The sequence below is a fragment of the Vicia villosa genome, linkage group LG6 (genome assembly GCF_029867415.1).
Source record: "Vicia villosa cultivar HV-30 ecotype Madison, WI linkage group LG6, Vvil1.0, whole genome shotgun sequence".
Classification (NCBI taxonomy): domain Eukaryota; kingdom Viridiplantae; phylum Streptophyta; class Magnoliopsida; order Fabales; family Fabaceae; genus Vicia; species Vicia villosa.
Window position 1 is genome coordinate 111353788 of NC_081185.1, and position 14393 is coordinate 111368180.

The following is a 14393-nucleotide window of genomic DNA, read 5'->3' on the forward strand; positions in this document are numbered from 1 at the left end:
TCTTATACTTTGATAATAACAAGACAGATTGTTTTGTATACAAATATTTGTTTCACTGTGGTTGTATTGAGGACTCAGTATACCCTTGATACTACACTGCTTCAAACTATTAAGTTTGTCACTTTTAATCAAATGAATTGCATCCAAGCATGGCTCAGATCAACACACTAGTATCAAATCAAAAAGGTTGCAGATACACCATAATCACCATGAAACATGCAATCATAATTTGAGCAGAAAAATGTGAAATTTCCCATGAGAACAAAACATTTGTGTGAACCATAATGACAAATCAAAAGACTCAAATGTCATAGTGAAGGGAACATCATAGTAAGGCACACTTCTAAACAGTTGACCAGCAAGATGGGAAAATTTAGAGTAATAACAATTATTATCAACCACATTTGCAAATGCAATCCACAGAAACCTAAACGGAGCCAAGCATAAGTCTGGCATTTAAAAACCCATTATTAAACTTTAGGTCCTAATCATGTTCCAGGGCTCTTAAAAGCATAAATAAATAACAGAACATTCAACAAAAGGGTCTAACAATACCCTAACTTCTTTATTGAATCCTCATGCAGCGTATTCGCACCTGCTTGCGTGACAATCACATCAAGCTGTAAAAAAGATACACAAGCAATCAGCAACAGAAACACCAACTAATGAATTGTAGCTGACAAATCATTAGAAAAAGAATAAATATAAGGTGCACAAGTAAGAAGTGTATTGAAATTATAATAATGAAAATATCTATTTGATTAACATTTGGTTTAGTTCTTATAGAAATGGAAATGAATTTGACTTATCCATTCGAGGGTGCATTTAGAAGATAAAATGTGGAATTATAAAAGTTACTATTGCTTTTATGCTCTTAACTATGCAACTCTTCACTTTAGAGGAGCCAGATGAAAATAATTCACTTTTTTTATTTTTACAAAAAGAAAACTGAAAAGTAGAGCATGTGTTTCTCTAATGAAACAAACTTGCAGACAGTTAAATAAAAATATAGAAATATTTATTTCCACTCTTCGATGAAAAAATATCACAAACAAGATGCCGTGATCATCATAAATATTAAAAAGAAAATGGTTCCTATCACTTACCAATGCTATTCACCACAGTTGAGAATACAGACAGGGTATTTAACACCAGTCACCGACAATATATGGCCTGATCAATGAATGGAGGAATTTGTTTTATTTCAGTGCCAAGTTCTTGTTCAATCCTATACCTGGACAACATTTATAGAAACACGCATCAGAAATTTGCACCAAGTAGCTCTGAAACTCTTATCTAACAAAGATACTTACAAATTGAAACGATCCTCATAGGTTATTAAGTTCACTGCTAAACCAAGGTGTCCGAACCTCCCTGATCGACCAACCTATATATATCACCAGAGCACCCATGAAAACACATACAGAGAATCATTATCAATGTAGGAGAGAAGGTAGAAATCAAACATACCCTGTGCAGATATGTCTCTGAGTTCTTGGGAAAATCAAAATTGATAACAACATTTACTGCTTGGATATCTATTCCCCTAGTGAAAAGATCTGTTTCAGAATGAGAATAATAAAAAGTGAAACATCAGGTTGAAATGATAAATCTAACGAGCTTCATAAAGCAGTTATATATAAAACAAGATTTATGACACACTTTCGCATTATCAAGAATATCCTCATTCCATTAATTAATTACATACTCTAATCATATAAAAGATACTACTAAGATGAATTATGCAACTATTAACTGGTAAAACTGATTTCTTACAAATGAATGTAGTATAAAAAAATGAAGGAAATATAGAAAAGAAACAAAACAGTTAGATATTTAAGAAAGTCATAGTAAATACAAAGAAACGTGCATGCTCATCTATAGCAGGATGCTAAACTGTCATTAACATACCAGTACAAACAAGATTTCTGCAGGCACCATTACGAAAGTCGTGAAAAACTCTATTACGATGGTCTTGCAACATCTTAGCATGAATATAGAAACATGAATACCCTAGTTCTGTGATTTTCTTGGCAAGGAGTTCAACCCTGTTGACTGAATTGCAGAAGATGATTGACTGGTTTATTTGCAGCTGTAATAGAAGCCATATTATTATCATATCCAAATCTCGCAAGTACAAAAAAATTACAATATTTTGGCATGAGCATTGAGCAACATATACCTTAGAGAAAAGAGTATTTAGGCAGTGGACTTTCTGCCTCTCCTCCACAAATGCATAAAATTGGGTGATACCCTTCAGAGTTAGCTCGTCCATAAGATTAATGATATACGGCTTACAAAGATATCTATCTTTGAAATCCTTTACAGTAACAGGAAATGTAGCTGAAAACATAAGGATTTGACGGTTTGAGGGAAGAAATTGAATCAGCTGCTCTATCGAAGGCTGGAACTCTGGGGAGAGAAGTTTATCAGCCTGATACAAAGATAAAGAAAAGAAAATGTTAATCAAAGGTGAAGATGTTCGGCTATATGTTTACAGCATAAATCAGATATGCAATACACAAAGTTGATGCATCTGCTAGAAAGATCAAAATGCAACTTAGACAAGCACAAAATTCCTTACCCTAGCACTCTGACCAGACAATATTAAAGATTCCTTACGCTTATTATAATTTCTCATCTGATAAACAATAGTATGCTTCTCTACAAACGTTATAAATTAGTAAATATCTGGTGAACTGTCTTTACCTCATCCATGACGAGCATAGAACAATCTTTTAGAACGCAGACACCCTTCCTTGCAAGATCCAAAATTCTTCCTGGAGTACCAACTAGCAGATGAACAGGTTGATATAGACGCATAATGTCATCTTTCAGGCTTGTACCGCCTGTTGTGACCATAACTTGAATTTGCAAATGCTTTGCAAGCTCTTTACATACTTGAGATGTTTGCAAAGCCAATTCTCGTGTTGGAACCAGTATAACAACTACATTACAGGACAAAACAAAAGGTAATGGTCAAAACATGGGTAGACCCTATAAACGATTCTTATTATAAAAATGGACACGAAATAACAAGAGAATAAAAAGTGAAAGCATGCATCAAACAACAAAACATATCCTTTTCTATTTTCAGTTAACTTTGACAATTGTCACCAAAACACTGCACATTTTTCGTCATTAAAAAAAAAAAAATAGGAAAAGACCTGGTGGGCCTTAGCACAATTTTGCCAAATAATTATCTATAAATAATAAATTAACAATTAAAAATATGAAAAAGGGACACTTAATGGTTACACACAATATTCTAGGCACCTAGCATAACTTAAACTCCCTTGAGAATGAAATATAAGCCAAACACTGCTGAGTGCTGACAAGTCAAAACAAACAGCAGGCTACCAGAACAGAACTGAGACGTAATAAGATTTAATCCATTCTACTAGACTTCAAAGCATCATGTAAACAAAGAGGAAGCCTACCTTGAATAACATTATTATCTTGATCAATTTTTTCCAATGCAGGAACGCAAAATGCAGCAGTTTTGCCTGTTCCGTTTTTAGCCCTAGCAAGAATGTCACTACCAGTAAGGGCAATTGGAATGCTTTCTTCTTGGATTGGGGATGGCCTTTCAAACCCCTTCTCATATATTCCCATTAGCAGCTCACGCTTCAAAAAGTAATCCTCAAACTCATTTCCTTTAGTTGCTGTCACGTCCTGGGTAGAAAAATTAACAAAAGGTCATGACTAGCACAATGTTTAAATTACTAACCCCAAGAGGAATATTATGAATATCATTTGGAAATATAGCCACAATCTGACATGTAGCACTTAATTTATAATTAAAAAAAAAAGTAATACTGTAATAATGAAGTTTGAAGAATGAGAATAGAATCGGAGATTATTTCCTATATTTCTGGATGTAAAAGAAATTTTATTAATAGAGTTTTTGCAGTTTTACAAGCATGGTTATGCTCTAAATTCTAAGCCGTAATCATCTAATAACCGAAAAATGACATCAAATGTCTAATAGAGCACTGAGCACAAGCCATAGGGTACTAAAAATGACATGACTCAACAAAATGAAAGCTAAAACCAATGCAGAGAATCAACTCCAACAAGAAATATGCATTATTCTGTACAAACCTAAAGATCCCAATTCTCAGACAAAATATATGACCAAAGCATAATACATAATTTAACTAAACAATCACTTGGAATATATATAATAACAGATTTAAAGTATTCGGAACCATACCTCTGTCCTATAGCGTGTATCAGCTGGTGGAAGCTTTAGGCTTGCCTTCCAATCTTGTGAACTAACATACAAAATCAATTGAGAATAAAATTAAAAGACATTCTTTTCTCAGGGAAAACAATCACGTTAGCTTTATCAGGCAGTAAAACAACCACGCACACAAATGTATACACATCGAAAAGGTCTCATGCCCTAACATCAAAAATTCAAAACTCAACACCACAAACATACAAACTATATTAACTATCCACATCAAAATGCTTTGTGTAACACAAACACAGACAAGTCATCGTTACAAGACAAATACACAAACAAAGATACAAATGTATATCCAAGAACGAAATTAATCCAGTTATGTCCCAACAATTATACAAATATAAAACTACAAGAAATCAATATGGTTAGGTTCCAAAAGTTTAAAAAACAAAACAAAAATCAAAAGACCAATAAGCACCTAGAGTCATTTGTTTCAGACTGTACAGTCTTCTCAACTTCCTCCACAACACTGGTATCAGTACCACTCAACTGGTTCCTTCTCAGCCACTGTTGTTGTTGCTGCTGTTGCTGATATTGTTGATTCTGTTGATTCTGCTGGTATTGTTGCTGTGGATGCTGATTTTGCATCATGTGCCTCTGCACATACTGTTGTTGATTTGGTCTCTGTTGAAACCCTCCACCACCTCCACCTCGTCCTAACCCGTTGTTCCCAAGTGGGTACCTCGCTCTATTGTTCATGTTACAGATTCAAAACCCAAAAATTTCTACTGAAAAAGAATATACAGTAACCTAAACTCAACCAAGAAGCTAGGGTTTCTTCAAAATCACTGAAATGATAACTAAAGCCGAACCCCTAAAGCGATGATTTATCAAAATGGGGTTACGATTGAAGCCTAAAGTAACGAAATCTGAGAAGAAAAATGTGAAATTTCTAGAGTATCATACAACTACAAGAATCCCAAAAAAAATTGGGAAAATTGGGATGAAGAGAAATTGAGGGTTTTTTTGTACAGATCTACAGGTGTTGAAGGGTTTCGTTTTGATTAGGTTTGAATCGAGAAGAGATTTGTTAAGGTATTTTGAAAATTGAAGAGATGAAATTTGATTTGAAGAGTTAAAGGGTTCAGTGTTGTTGTTTCATTTCATTTCATGTTATGGTGTGTGGAAGCATTTCGAATTGTGTTTCTTGTGTATGGAGTGGATTTTCTGTTTTTCCAACACTGATAGTGTATTCTCTTTAAGTTCATATATATGTATATAAAAATTTAAAAGTTGATTACATAACATTAATCAAATTATAAATAATATTTTATTTTATTTTAAGAGAAAAATGATGATGTATCGTAAAAATTTAAAAAAATAAAAACTTATTTTCAGTAATTTTTATTTTTAGAAAAATTTGTTTATGGTTTCTAATTAAATTGATTTGCATATCTATTAAATTTTTAAGCTAATTTAATAAATAAATAAAAAAGAAGTTCTTATTCTACTTTATTTTTATTTGGTTAGTATGTAATAATTTGTTTTCTTGAATTAGATTTGACTACTTTCAATTTTTTTTCATTATTTAGACTTATAAATTTAATTTTATTAATTATATAAAATGTGATTTGAAAATATATTTATTTACTGCTGGAATTTGTCGTTTCAAGAGTTATCTTTTATTGTTATATTGTTTTATTTTTTTATAAAAGAGAGGGCTTAAGCGCACAAAAAAAAATTACAAAAGAATCAATTTAAAAATGATTCATATAGCATTCGCATCTAACAAATTTTTAAGCTTTTAACATACACTCAATGCTAGTTAAAGCATTAGCATTAGTTTCTTTATACGGATGAATCACATTCATCTTCCAATGCAGGTTTAATAATCAACGAATATTTTCATCAAAATTTGACCAACAATACTACTCAAGACCCGTAAAACCACCATATAATCAACATTCAACTCCACAATATCAAGCCCTAGCCTTCGAGCTTACTTAAACCCTTCGAAAAAATTTCATAATTCAACAATAAATGCACTACAAAAACGTAGAGATTTAGAGAAGCCAACAATTTGCTACCCATTATTATCCTTGATAACTCCTCTAAGCTCAGCTCTATTATTTTCCTTATACTCATCATATGTATTAAGTCTCACCATTTCTTCCCTTGTTGGCTTCCAACCTATCCAACAAAGAGATTTGATTCCCTCAAAAGTGTCAATATTTGTCTGTTTTGCACTATAATGATCATTCAAGATTTGCATAACATGGTAGCCCGAATTATGCGGTCTCTGGAAAGTATCATCATGCAATTCTCTATTGTGCCACATCTACAAACGATGTCACAACGTTGCCCAATAGTCTCTCCAATATACCCCATTAGCCCTACTCCACTTGTAATTTAAATCCATCTGGATCCAACTTTTCAATTCTCCTTGTAAGAAATTAATCATAATATTACTAAGCACCATGTTTAACCATATTTGCATGGAAAATGGCAATTCCTAAACACATAGATACTAAGTTTCATTATATCACACAATGAAACATAGCATGCCTCAGACTCGTCTTACTCTTGTTATAATTTTTGTGGACCCTATCATGAACCAATATTTAAATAAAACATTTTATTTCCTCTGAAACACAGAGCTCTCATATTTCATTCCAAAATTCTCTGGATTAAACCATGTGACATCCAACTATGCGCCTTCTACCATTCTCAGTTGCCATTTAACTCGATCAGATGACAAAGCTTAGCTTTAATTAATTATTCTAAAATGACCATGTCATAATCAATAATATGCAAACCTAGTTCCAACCAAGTTGCACTCCATGCATCAATATCTCTACCATTTCTAACAATCCAGCTACCATTTGAGAACAGATGAGGCGTGAACTTAACGATTGCCTTCCAGAGACTATAATATGAACTATGGGTACAGACTGGTTCCTACAAATTATTATAATCATATTTGTTTCGCAACACCTTACACCAAAGCTCTTATGCATTGTTATGGATTTTCTAACCAAGTTTTAGTATAAAAGCTTTGTTCGTTATGTCAAGTCTTCTTAGTTCTTAATGTGATACCTCCTAACTCTTAGGGTTTGGTAATTGTTCCCCGCTTCACAATGGGCATACCAAAGTTTTTTACGTGTTTAGCTTCAAATACAAATAAATAATCACTAAATGGATAAATTATTCAACCAAGGTAGAAACAAAATGTTCCTTGGTGAATTTACAATACCACCATTCTAAAATTATACAATTGTCTCACTTGCAAAAGAATTTTCTAGACAGAATTGCATTGTTGCTTTGTTGACATTATTTCATATATGTATTATGTTTTAGACATTATTTCGGATATGGATATCCGAAGACACCCTTTTCTAAAAATTGGTGATTTCGGATATGCACATCCGAAGACACATTTTTTTTTAAAAAAATGATGACTTCGAATGTGCATATCTGAAGACACATTTTTTCTAAAAATTAAGGTGACTTCGGATATGCACATCCGAGATCACCACTTTTTTTAGAAAAATGTGTTATGGGTTATGCACATCCAAAATATAGGAGTATTTTGGGATTTCACCGCGAGTCTGTGAGTATGTAGGTGCAAATTTCTCTTATTTAAAAAGTCTGACATGACCTACGCCTATATAGGCTAGGCCGTAGGCCCCTGTTAATTGGTCTTACATATTCTCAGCCTAATCTCAAACTCATTGTTTGTTATTCTTAAGGAAAATTCGCCGTATCTTTGATTGATGATTTTTTTCTTATGTTCCTACTATTTGCAAATGAAATTTTGTGAATATTAATAGCCTTTTTATGAACATATTGATAATCTTTTAGGGTATGTTTGGATCAGTGGTATGTGATGGAATGAAATGCATTGGAGTGGTAACTAATGAGGTTCTATTGTTTGGATTAGCTAATAATGGGTGGAATGGAATTGAACATGATGTAATACATTTCACCCCATTCCATCCCATTCCCCCATTTTTTGTTCCATCCAATTTAAGGTGTATGAGATGAAATGAGACATTTAAAAAAAAAACCAAATAATAGTGTTGGAATATATATTTCATTCCGCTCCGCTCCATTCCGCTCCGTTACATTCTATTCCGCTCCACTCCATTATGTTTCATCAATCCAAACATAGCCTTAATTATGACTTTACGAGATTGGTAAATCTCAGCTATTAGATCAAATAAGATTATTTATAAATTTATGAATATATATATATATATATATATATATATATATATATATATATATATATATATATATATATATATATATATATATATATATATATATATATATATATATATATATATATTAGGGGTGACAATTGGATCCAGCAATTATCCATCCAATTCATCCACTAAATAATCCATACAATCCATCCATTTGATAAAAATAATCCATACAATCCATCCATTTGATAAAATGTTAGTTAATGGATTGAATTCAATCCATCCATTTAAAGTCATGGATGAATCAAATCCATCCAACCTATTCTCAAAATCCATTAGATTGTATTCTTTAAAAAAAAAATATCCTATTAAAGTATTACTCTAATTTAATCTTCTTTATTTTGTTTCTGCAATTAATTTTATAATAAAATCATAATTTATCTTTATGAATCTATTTCAATAAAGCTTATCTTATAATATAAAATTGAAATCGCTTTTTATCTTTATGAATTCAATTAATGGTGCTTATCGTCAATTTCACTCCTCTCATACTCCTTTTGTATGACTATAGTAATTCAGATATTAATGATATCTTAACAAGTATAAAATTGAGTACATTATTACATGTTTACTGGTAAAAGACTATAAAATCAAATTCTCTTAAATGTTTGTGTGCTTATCAATTTTAGAGGGAGATAATTATGTCATTTAAAAAATATTATGTTTAAAAAATTTAGTTTACAAAAATATTATGTAAGATACTTTTTGATTAAATATTAAAAATAAAAAAAATATTTAATAAAAAAATGAATTATATTAATTTTACGGATGGATGGATATTCATCCATTGAAAATTTGTTAATGGATGGATCGGATGGATTATATCCTTAATGGATGGATTGGATTGGATTTTTTAAAGGATATATTAGTGGATTGTTAATGGATTAATGGATTTGTTTGATCCATCCATTAGCAATCCAATCCATATTCATCCGATCCATCCATTTTGCCACCCCTAATATATATATATATATATATATATTAGTTATAAAAGTTTATAAATAATTTTTTAGAGAAAATAATTATGAATAGTATTGAATAATAATTTGATTTTTTACTAATTAATATAATATCAACTAATAATTAATTTTTTTACTAATTAATATAATATCTAGAAACTTATTTTTTTACGAATTAAAATAATATCAACTAATAAATTAATTTTATTGCTTTCTTTGACTACAATCACTTGGTCATAAAAAAAATCATTAAATTATGGAATGTATTCTTTCTTTCCTTTTTTTTTTAATCAATAAAAATTTAATTAATTCAAAAAACACTAAATACACATACTATTGCAAAATATCCAGCCACAAAACAACAAACAAAATAACCAACCGAAAAACACTAAAACATCATCATCTTAGCTATGTGTTTTCTAATCTTAGTATTCTCCCTACCCCTATAAACAATGGTTTCTATGATTTTATCTTGTGTAACCCTTTCTTTCATTTTTGACAAAACGAAAACTATTCTATTCAAAATGACAAAAAGCATTGTTTTGGAAAGGAAATCTCTTCATAATTATTATTTTATTGAAAGAAAGCATTCTAGCATTATTGTTTTTTTGGTACAAAAAACACTTTAATATTTAATATATATAACAAAAAAAATAATAGAATATAATCGAACAATTCTGAATTGATATATCAGAGTGGACTCCATTGCTGACTTGTTACATATATGGTTTGAAAGTGTTTTGAACGACATAACTTCAACAATGGTGAAGAGATGGGCTGTATTCAGCACAATTTTTTTATTCATATATTTTCTTTTTTTAATTTTTCGGAATCCCTACAGCAACCATCATCATCCTGTAAGTTTATCTTCATCTTCATGCTTCTTATCATTGTTTATTTGTGCTAATCGATATGATAAATTCAAGACCACTTGAATGAAATATGGTAAAAGATATATATTTTTTAATCAGAGATTCTGAGTCCGAACAAAACTCTGGGCACACAACGGTATTAGGGCACACAATAATATTAGTTTTTGCAGTTGTGCGCAAAGTATATCTATTAACTTTTTCATTTTGTATATATTTTTCTTTGAATGAGTTTTGTTATTTCTTTTTATTTAGACAACATAATAATTTATTTTACTTGTTGTCTTTGATCAGTACAAAATAACAAACACTTCTCATTCCAGAACGATTAGAATCATCAATGAACACCAAACCAAATTCAAATTGAACTGCTTCAAAGGAAACCAGACAAAAACATGTCCAAAGGATAATTCCCTAGTTCCTGCATTTCATCAAGATCAACATTCATCATCATCATTAACATGTCCGGAGTATTTCAGATGGATTCAAGAAGATCTAAAACCATGGAAGAACACAGGAATCACAAGGGAAATGATGGAAAGAGGATTAAACATTTCACAGCTTAGAATTAGTATTATAAAAGGAAAAGCTTATGTAGAAGTTTATGGCGATTCATATCAAACAAGGGATTTGTATACTGTTTGGGGAATAGTACAGCTTTTAAGGTTGTATCCTGGGAGAGTACCTGATTTGGAACTATTGTTTGAGACAGGTGATGCTCCTGTTTTGGATAAACGACAATTTCCAAGTGTGACACCACCACCTATTGTTAGTTATTGTGGACAGAAAGATTCTCTTGATATTGTTTTTCCTGATTGGTCTTATTGGGGCTGGTAAGTTTTTACTTTCAATTCCTAATATTTTCGGTATATGTTTGGATTGAAGCCGAGTTTAGTAGAATCATATGACACAATAGTTTTGTTGAAATTGTGGCACCTTGTGCTTCTGTCAATGTTGTTGTCAGTTTAAACATGTACTCGGCTAAGAATGTAGAGATTCTCTAAATTACTAATATTTTCGGTATATATTTGGATTGACATAGAGTTTATCAAAATCACAGTGACACGATGATTTTGTTAAGGTTGTGGCACTGTAATTTTGTTGTTGTCAGTTCAAATGTCTACTCGACTAAGATTGTAGAGATTTTCTAAATTACTAGATATTTATTCGGTATATGTTTGAATAGATGTCGAGTTTATCAAAATCACAGTGACACAATGATTTTGTTAAAGTTGTGGCCTATAATTTTGTTGTTGTCAGATTAAATGTCTACTCGGCTAAGATCATTGAGATTTTCTAAATTATTAATATTTTCGGTATATGTTTGAATTGACGTCGAGTTTAGCAAAACCACGGTGACATAATGATTTTGTTGAAGCTGTGGCACAATGTTGTTATTAGTTCAAATATGTACCCGGCTAAGATTGTAGAGATTATCTAAATTACTAACATTTTCGGTATATGTTTGGATGACGTCGAGTTTTAAAAAATCACGGTGACACAATAATTTTGTTGAAGTTCTGACACACTGTTATTCTGTCAATGTCGTCTTCAGTTCAAATATCTACCCGACTAAGATTGTAGAAATTCTCTAAATTACTAACATTTTTTGTATATGTTTGAAATGACCTCGAGTTTAGCATACTCACGGTGACACAATGATGTTGTTGAAGTTGCGGCACATTGTGATTATGTCAATATAATCGTCAGTTCAAATATGTACGACTAAAATCGTAGATATTCTCTAAATTACTAACATTTTTGGTATATGTTTGGATTGACGTCGAGTTTAGCAAAATCATGGTGACACGTGATTTTGTTGAAGCTATGGCACACCACGATTCTAATGTCGCTGTTGGTTCAATATTGTACTCTGCCTAGATCGTAGCGATTCTCTAAATTAATTAGTTTTTGTTTGAATTTAAAGGGCTGAGACTGCAATAAAACCTTGGGAGAAAGTGTTGAAGGACATAAAAGAAAGTAGCAAGAAGATCAAATGGAAAGATAGGATACCCTATGCTTTTTGGAAAGGAAACACATATTTGTCCCTTGCAAGACAAACTCTATGGAAGTGTAATGTCACAGATGAACAAGATTGGAATGCTCGTGTATATTCAGTGGTAATTAAATATATAATATATCAAACCAATAATATCATCACAATTTATCAAATCTTAATATAATTAAAATTGTTTGTTTTTAGAATTGGAATAATGAAACTCTACAAGGTTTCAAGAACACAAAACTAGAAGATCAATGTACACACAGGTAATTTTTTTACGTCTCTTTTGTCAACTTTCTGTTATGATTTATAGATTTAGATTTGTGCTATGCTCACTAGTTTTTTATACACTCACACAGTCAGAATGTCAATGACGTCAAAATTCTGACTGTGTTAGTAGTTAGCAAATTTAAGTCTAATTTATTTCTTAGAGATTTATTAGCGAATAAATTGTAACATTTTTTGTGTTACTTTTTATGTGAAGGTACAAGATTTATGTAGAAGGGATATCATGGTCTGTGAGTGAAAAATATATATTAGCATGTGACTCAATGACCATGTTCATAAAGCCTACATTTTATGATTTCTTTTCAAGAAGCCTAGTACCTTATAAGCACTTTTGGCCCATCAGTAATAAAAGTATATGTGAAGACATTAAGTATGCTGTAGATTGGGGCAATGCTCATCCAGAGAAGGTAATATATACACCCTTATTTTCATATTCATTGAATAATTTATGTATCTGATGATGTAGATATAGATCAGATACGCATCTAATATGAATTTGGCTTCTGAGTACTTTTTATGCATGATTCAATAGGCAAAAGCAATTGGCAGAGAAGGGACAAGATTTGTTGAAGAGAATGTAAAGATGAAGTTTGTGTATGATTATATGTTACATCTATTGATTGAATATGCAAAGCTTTTGAGATTTGAACCAACCATACATCCAGATGCTGTTGAGGTTTGTTCTGAAAATTTGGCATGTCCAGCGGGTGGTTTGTGGAGGAAGTTTATGGTTGATTCTATGGTTAAGTCACCAAGTCAGACATCTCCATGTACAATGTTTTCTCCTTATGATGAACAATAAGGAAAGAAGGAGTAATTAATATTTTTGAGCAGAGTTAACTTTAGCCTTAAGAAAAGAAGAAGAAATAGAACAGTATTATATTACATTATATGATGTATACATAATAATATGGGATATATCATTACCAATTAGATTTTGTTGGATCATTGATGCTATAATAGTGCAATTTTATTTTAAGATATAGTGCTCAAATTCATTGTGCAGACTATTAGAGACGATGGAATACTTGACGTTAAGTTATTATTATTGACCATGATGTATTTGAACTTAGAATATGTGAATGAAAGGGATGTCAATTTGACTCATCTCTAAAGAACATCAGTAAAAATACTTACAACAATAAGGTAAAAATTTATTAGAAAAAAAGATATGGCCGTAACTCAGATTATTATTCATTAAAATAAAATAAAAAATAAGTTGACTGTAAGTATGAACACCTTAGTACTTATCCCGCTTCATTCATGTACAATATATATTTATATTATTAATTTATTATTAATAATATAAAAATGCATTTCATATAAGTGTGTTTAATTCATAATTTATCAAGAAAAATCTACCATTAGCAATCATAATATGACATCAAGAATCAAAGATTCATATGGAGGGAGACATAACCGTTGTACTAGAAGAATTTAAATCTTTAATAGATGAGGCATGCATGACATGTGGCTGAGTAGCAAAAATCTTTTGAAGCTGCTTTGCAATATCAAAAATTTGAGAAGTGGTCTCAGATACATAAAGTTTAAATAGTATGTTGGTCCCTGTAAGTTAGCGTGCTTTAGTTTTTAGTCCCTAATTAGGTTTTATTTTTAAAAATAGTCTCTGAATGTTTAAAAAAAAATGGTTTTAGTCCTTAAATTCAAAATCCGCTGAAAACTCTGTAGGTTTCCTGCGGATATTCCTGCGAACTTTAATTTGAAGGACAAAAACCAAAAAAGCTTTAACCTTTAGGGACTAGTTTAAAAAAAACCAGATTAGGGACTAAAAACAAAAAACACGCTAACTTACCG

At 31.0% G+C, this 14393-nt stretch overlaps 2 protein-coding genes across 2 annotated transcripts; one reads left to right on the top strand and one right to left on the bottom strand.

Annotated features, from left to right (window-relative positions):
- Positions 1 to 364: 364 nt before the first annotated feature.
- Positions 365 to 5448, bottom strand: LOC131609600 (DEAD-box ATP-dependent RNA helicase 8-like). The gene is made up of 10 exons (XM_058881345.1): positions 4671 to 5448; positions 4217 to 4277; positions 3441 to 3675; positions 2710 to 2948; positions 2183 to 2434; positions 1912 to 2092; positions 1471 to 1559; positions 1314 to 1387; positions 1107 to 1234; positions 365 to 620 (listed from the first exon to the last, which is right to left on the bottom strand). Exons 1-9 carry the CDS (start codon positions 4949 to 4951, stop codon positions 1156 to 1158), a joined length of 1491 nt encoding a protein of 496 aa, XP_058737328.1. The 5' UTR covers positions 4952 to 5448; the 3' UTR covers positions 365 to 620; positions 1107 to 1155.
- A 4712-nt stretch (positions 5449 to 10160) lies between these two features.
- On the top strand, positions 10161 to 13445 carry LOC131612098 (uncharacterized). Its single transcript, XM_058883911.1, has 6 exons — positions 10161 to 10276; positions 10583 to 11121; positions 12216 to 12408; positions 12492 to 12556; positions 12775 to 12985; positions 13111 to 13445. Exons 1-6 carry the CDS (start codon positions 10181 to 10183, stop codon positions 13378 to 13380), a joined length of 1374 nt encoding a protein of 457 aa, XP_058739894.1. The 5' UTR covers positions 10161 to 10180; the 3' UTR covers positions 13381 to 13445.
- Positions 13446 to 14393: the final 948 nt, after the last annotated feature.

What these genes read in the sequence shown, in the direction of transcription:
- LOC131609600 (XM_058881345.1), bottom strand. Translation starts at nt 4,951, where the DNA reads ATGAACAATAGAGCGAGGTACCCACTTGGGAACAACGGGTTAGGACGA. An exon ending in ATACACGCTATAGGACAGAG is followed by an intron (nt 3,676 to 4,216) that starts GTATGGTTCCGA and finishes TTTTCTACCCAG; the next exon opens with GACGTGACAGCAACTAAAGG. An exon ending in TATGAGGATCGTTTCAATTT is followed by an intron (nt 1,235 to 1,313) that starts GTAAGTATCTTT and finishes AATGTTGTCCAG; the next exon opens with GTATAGGATTGAACAAGAAC.
- LOC131612098 (XM_058883911.1), top strand. Translation starts at nt 10,181, where the DNA reads ATGGTGAAGAGATGGGCTGTATTCAGCACAATTTTTTTATTCATATAT. An exon ending in ACAGCAACCATCATCATCCT is followed by an intron (nt 10,277 to 10,582) that starts GTAAGTTTATCT and finishes GTCTTTGATCAG; the next exon opens with TACAAAATAACAAACACTTC. An exon ending in GAAGATCAATGTACACACAG is followed by an intron (nt 12,557 to 12,774) that starts GTAATTTTTTTA and finishes TTTTATGTGAAG; the next exon opens with GTACAAGATTTATGTAGAAG.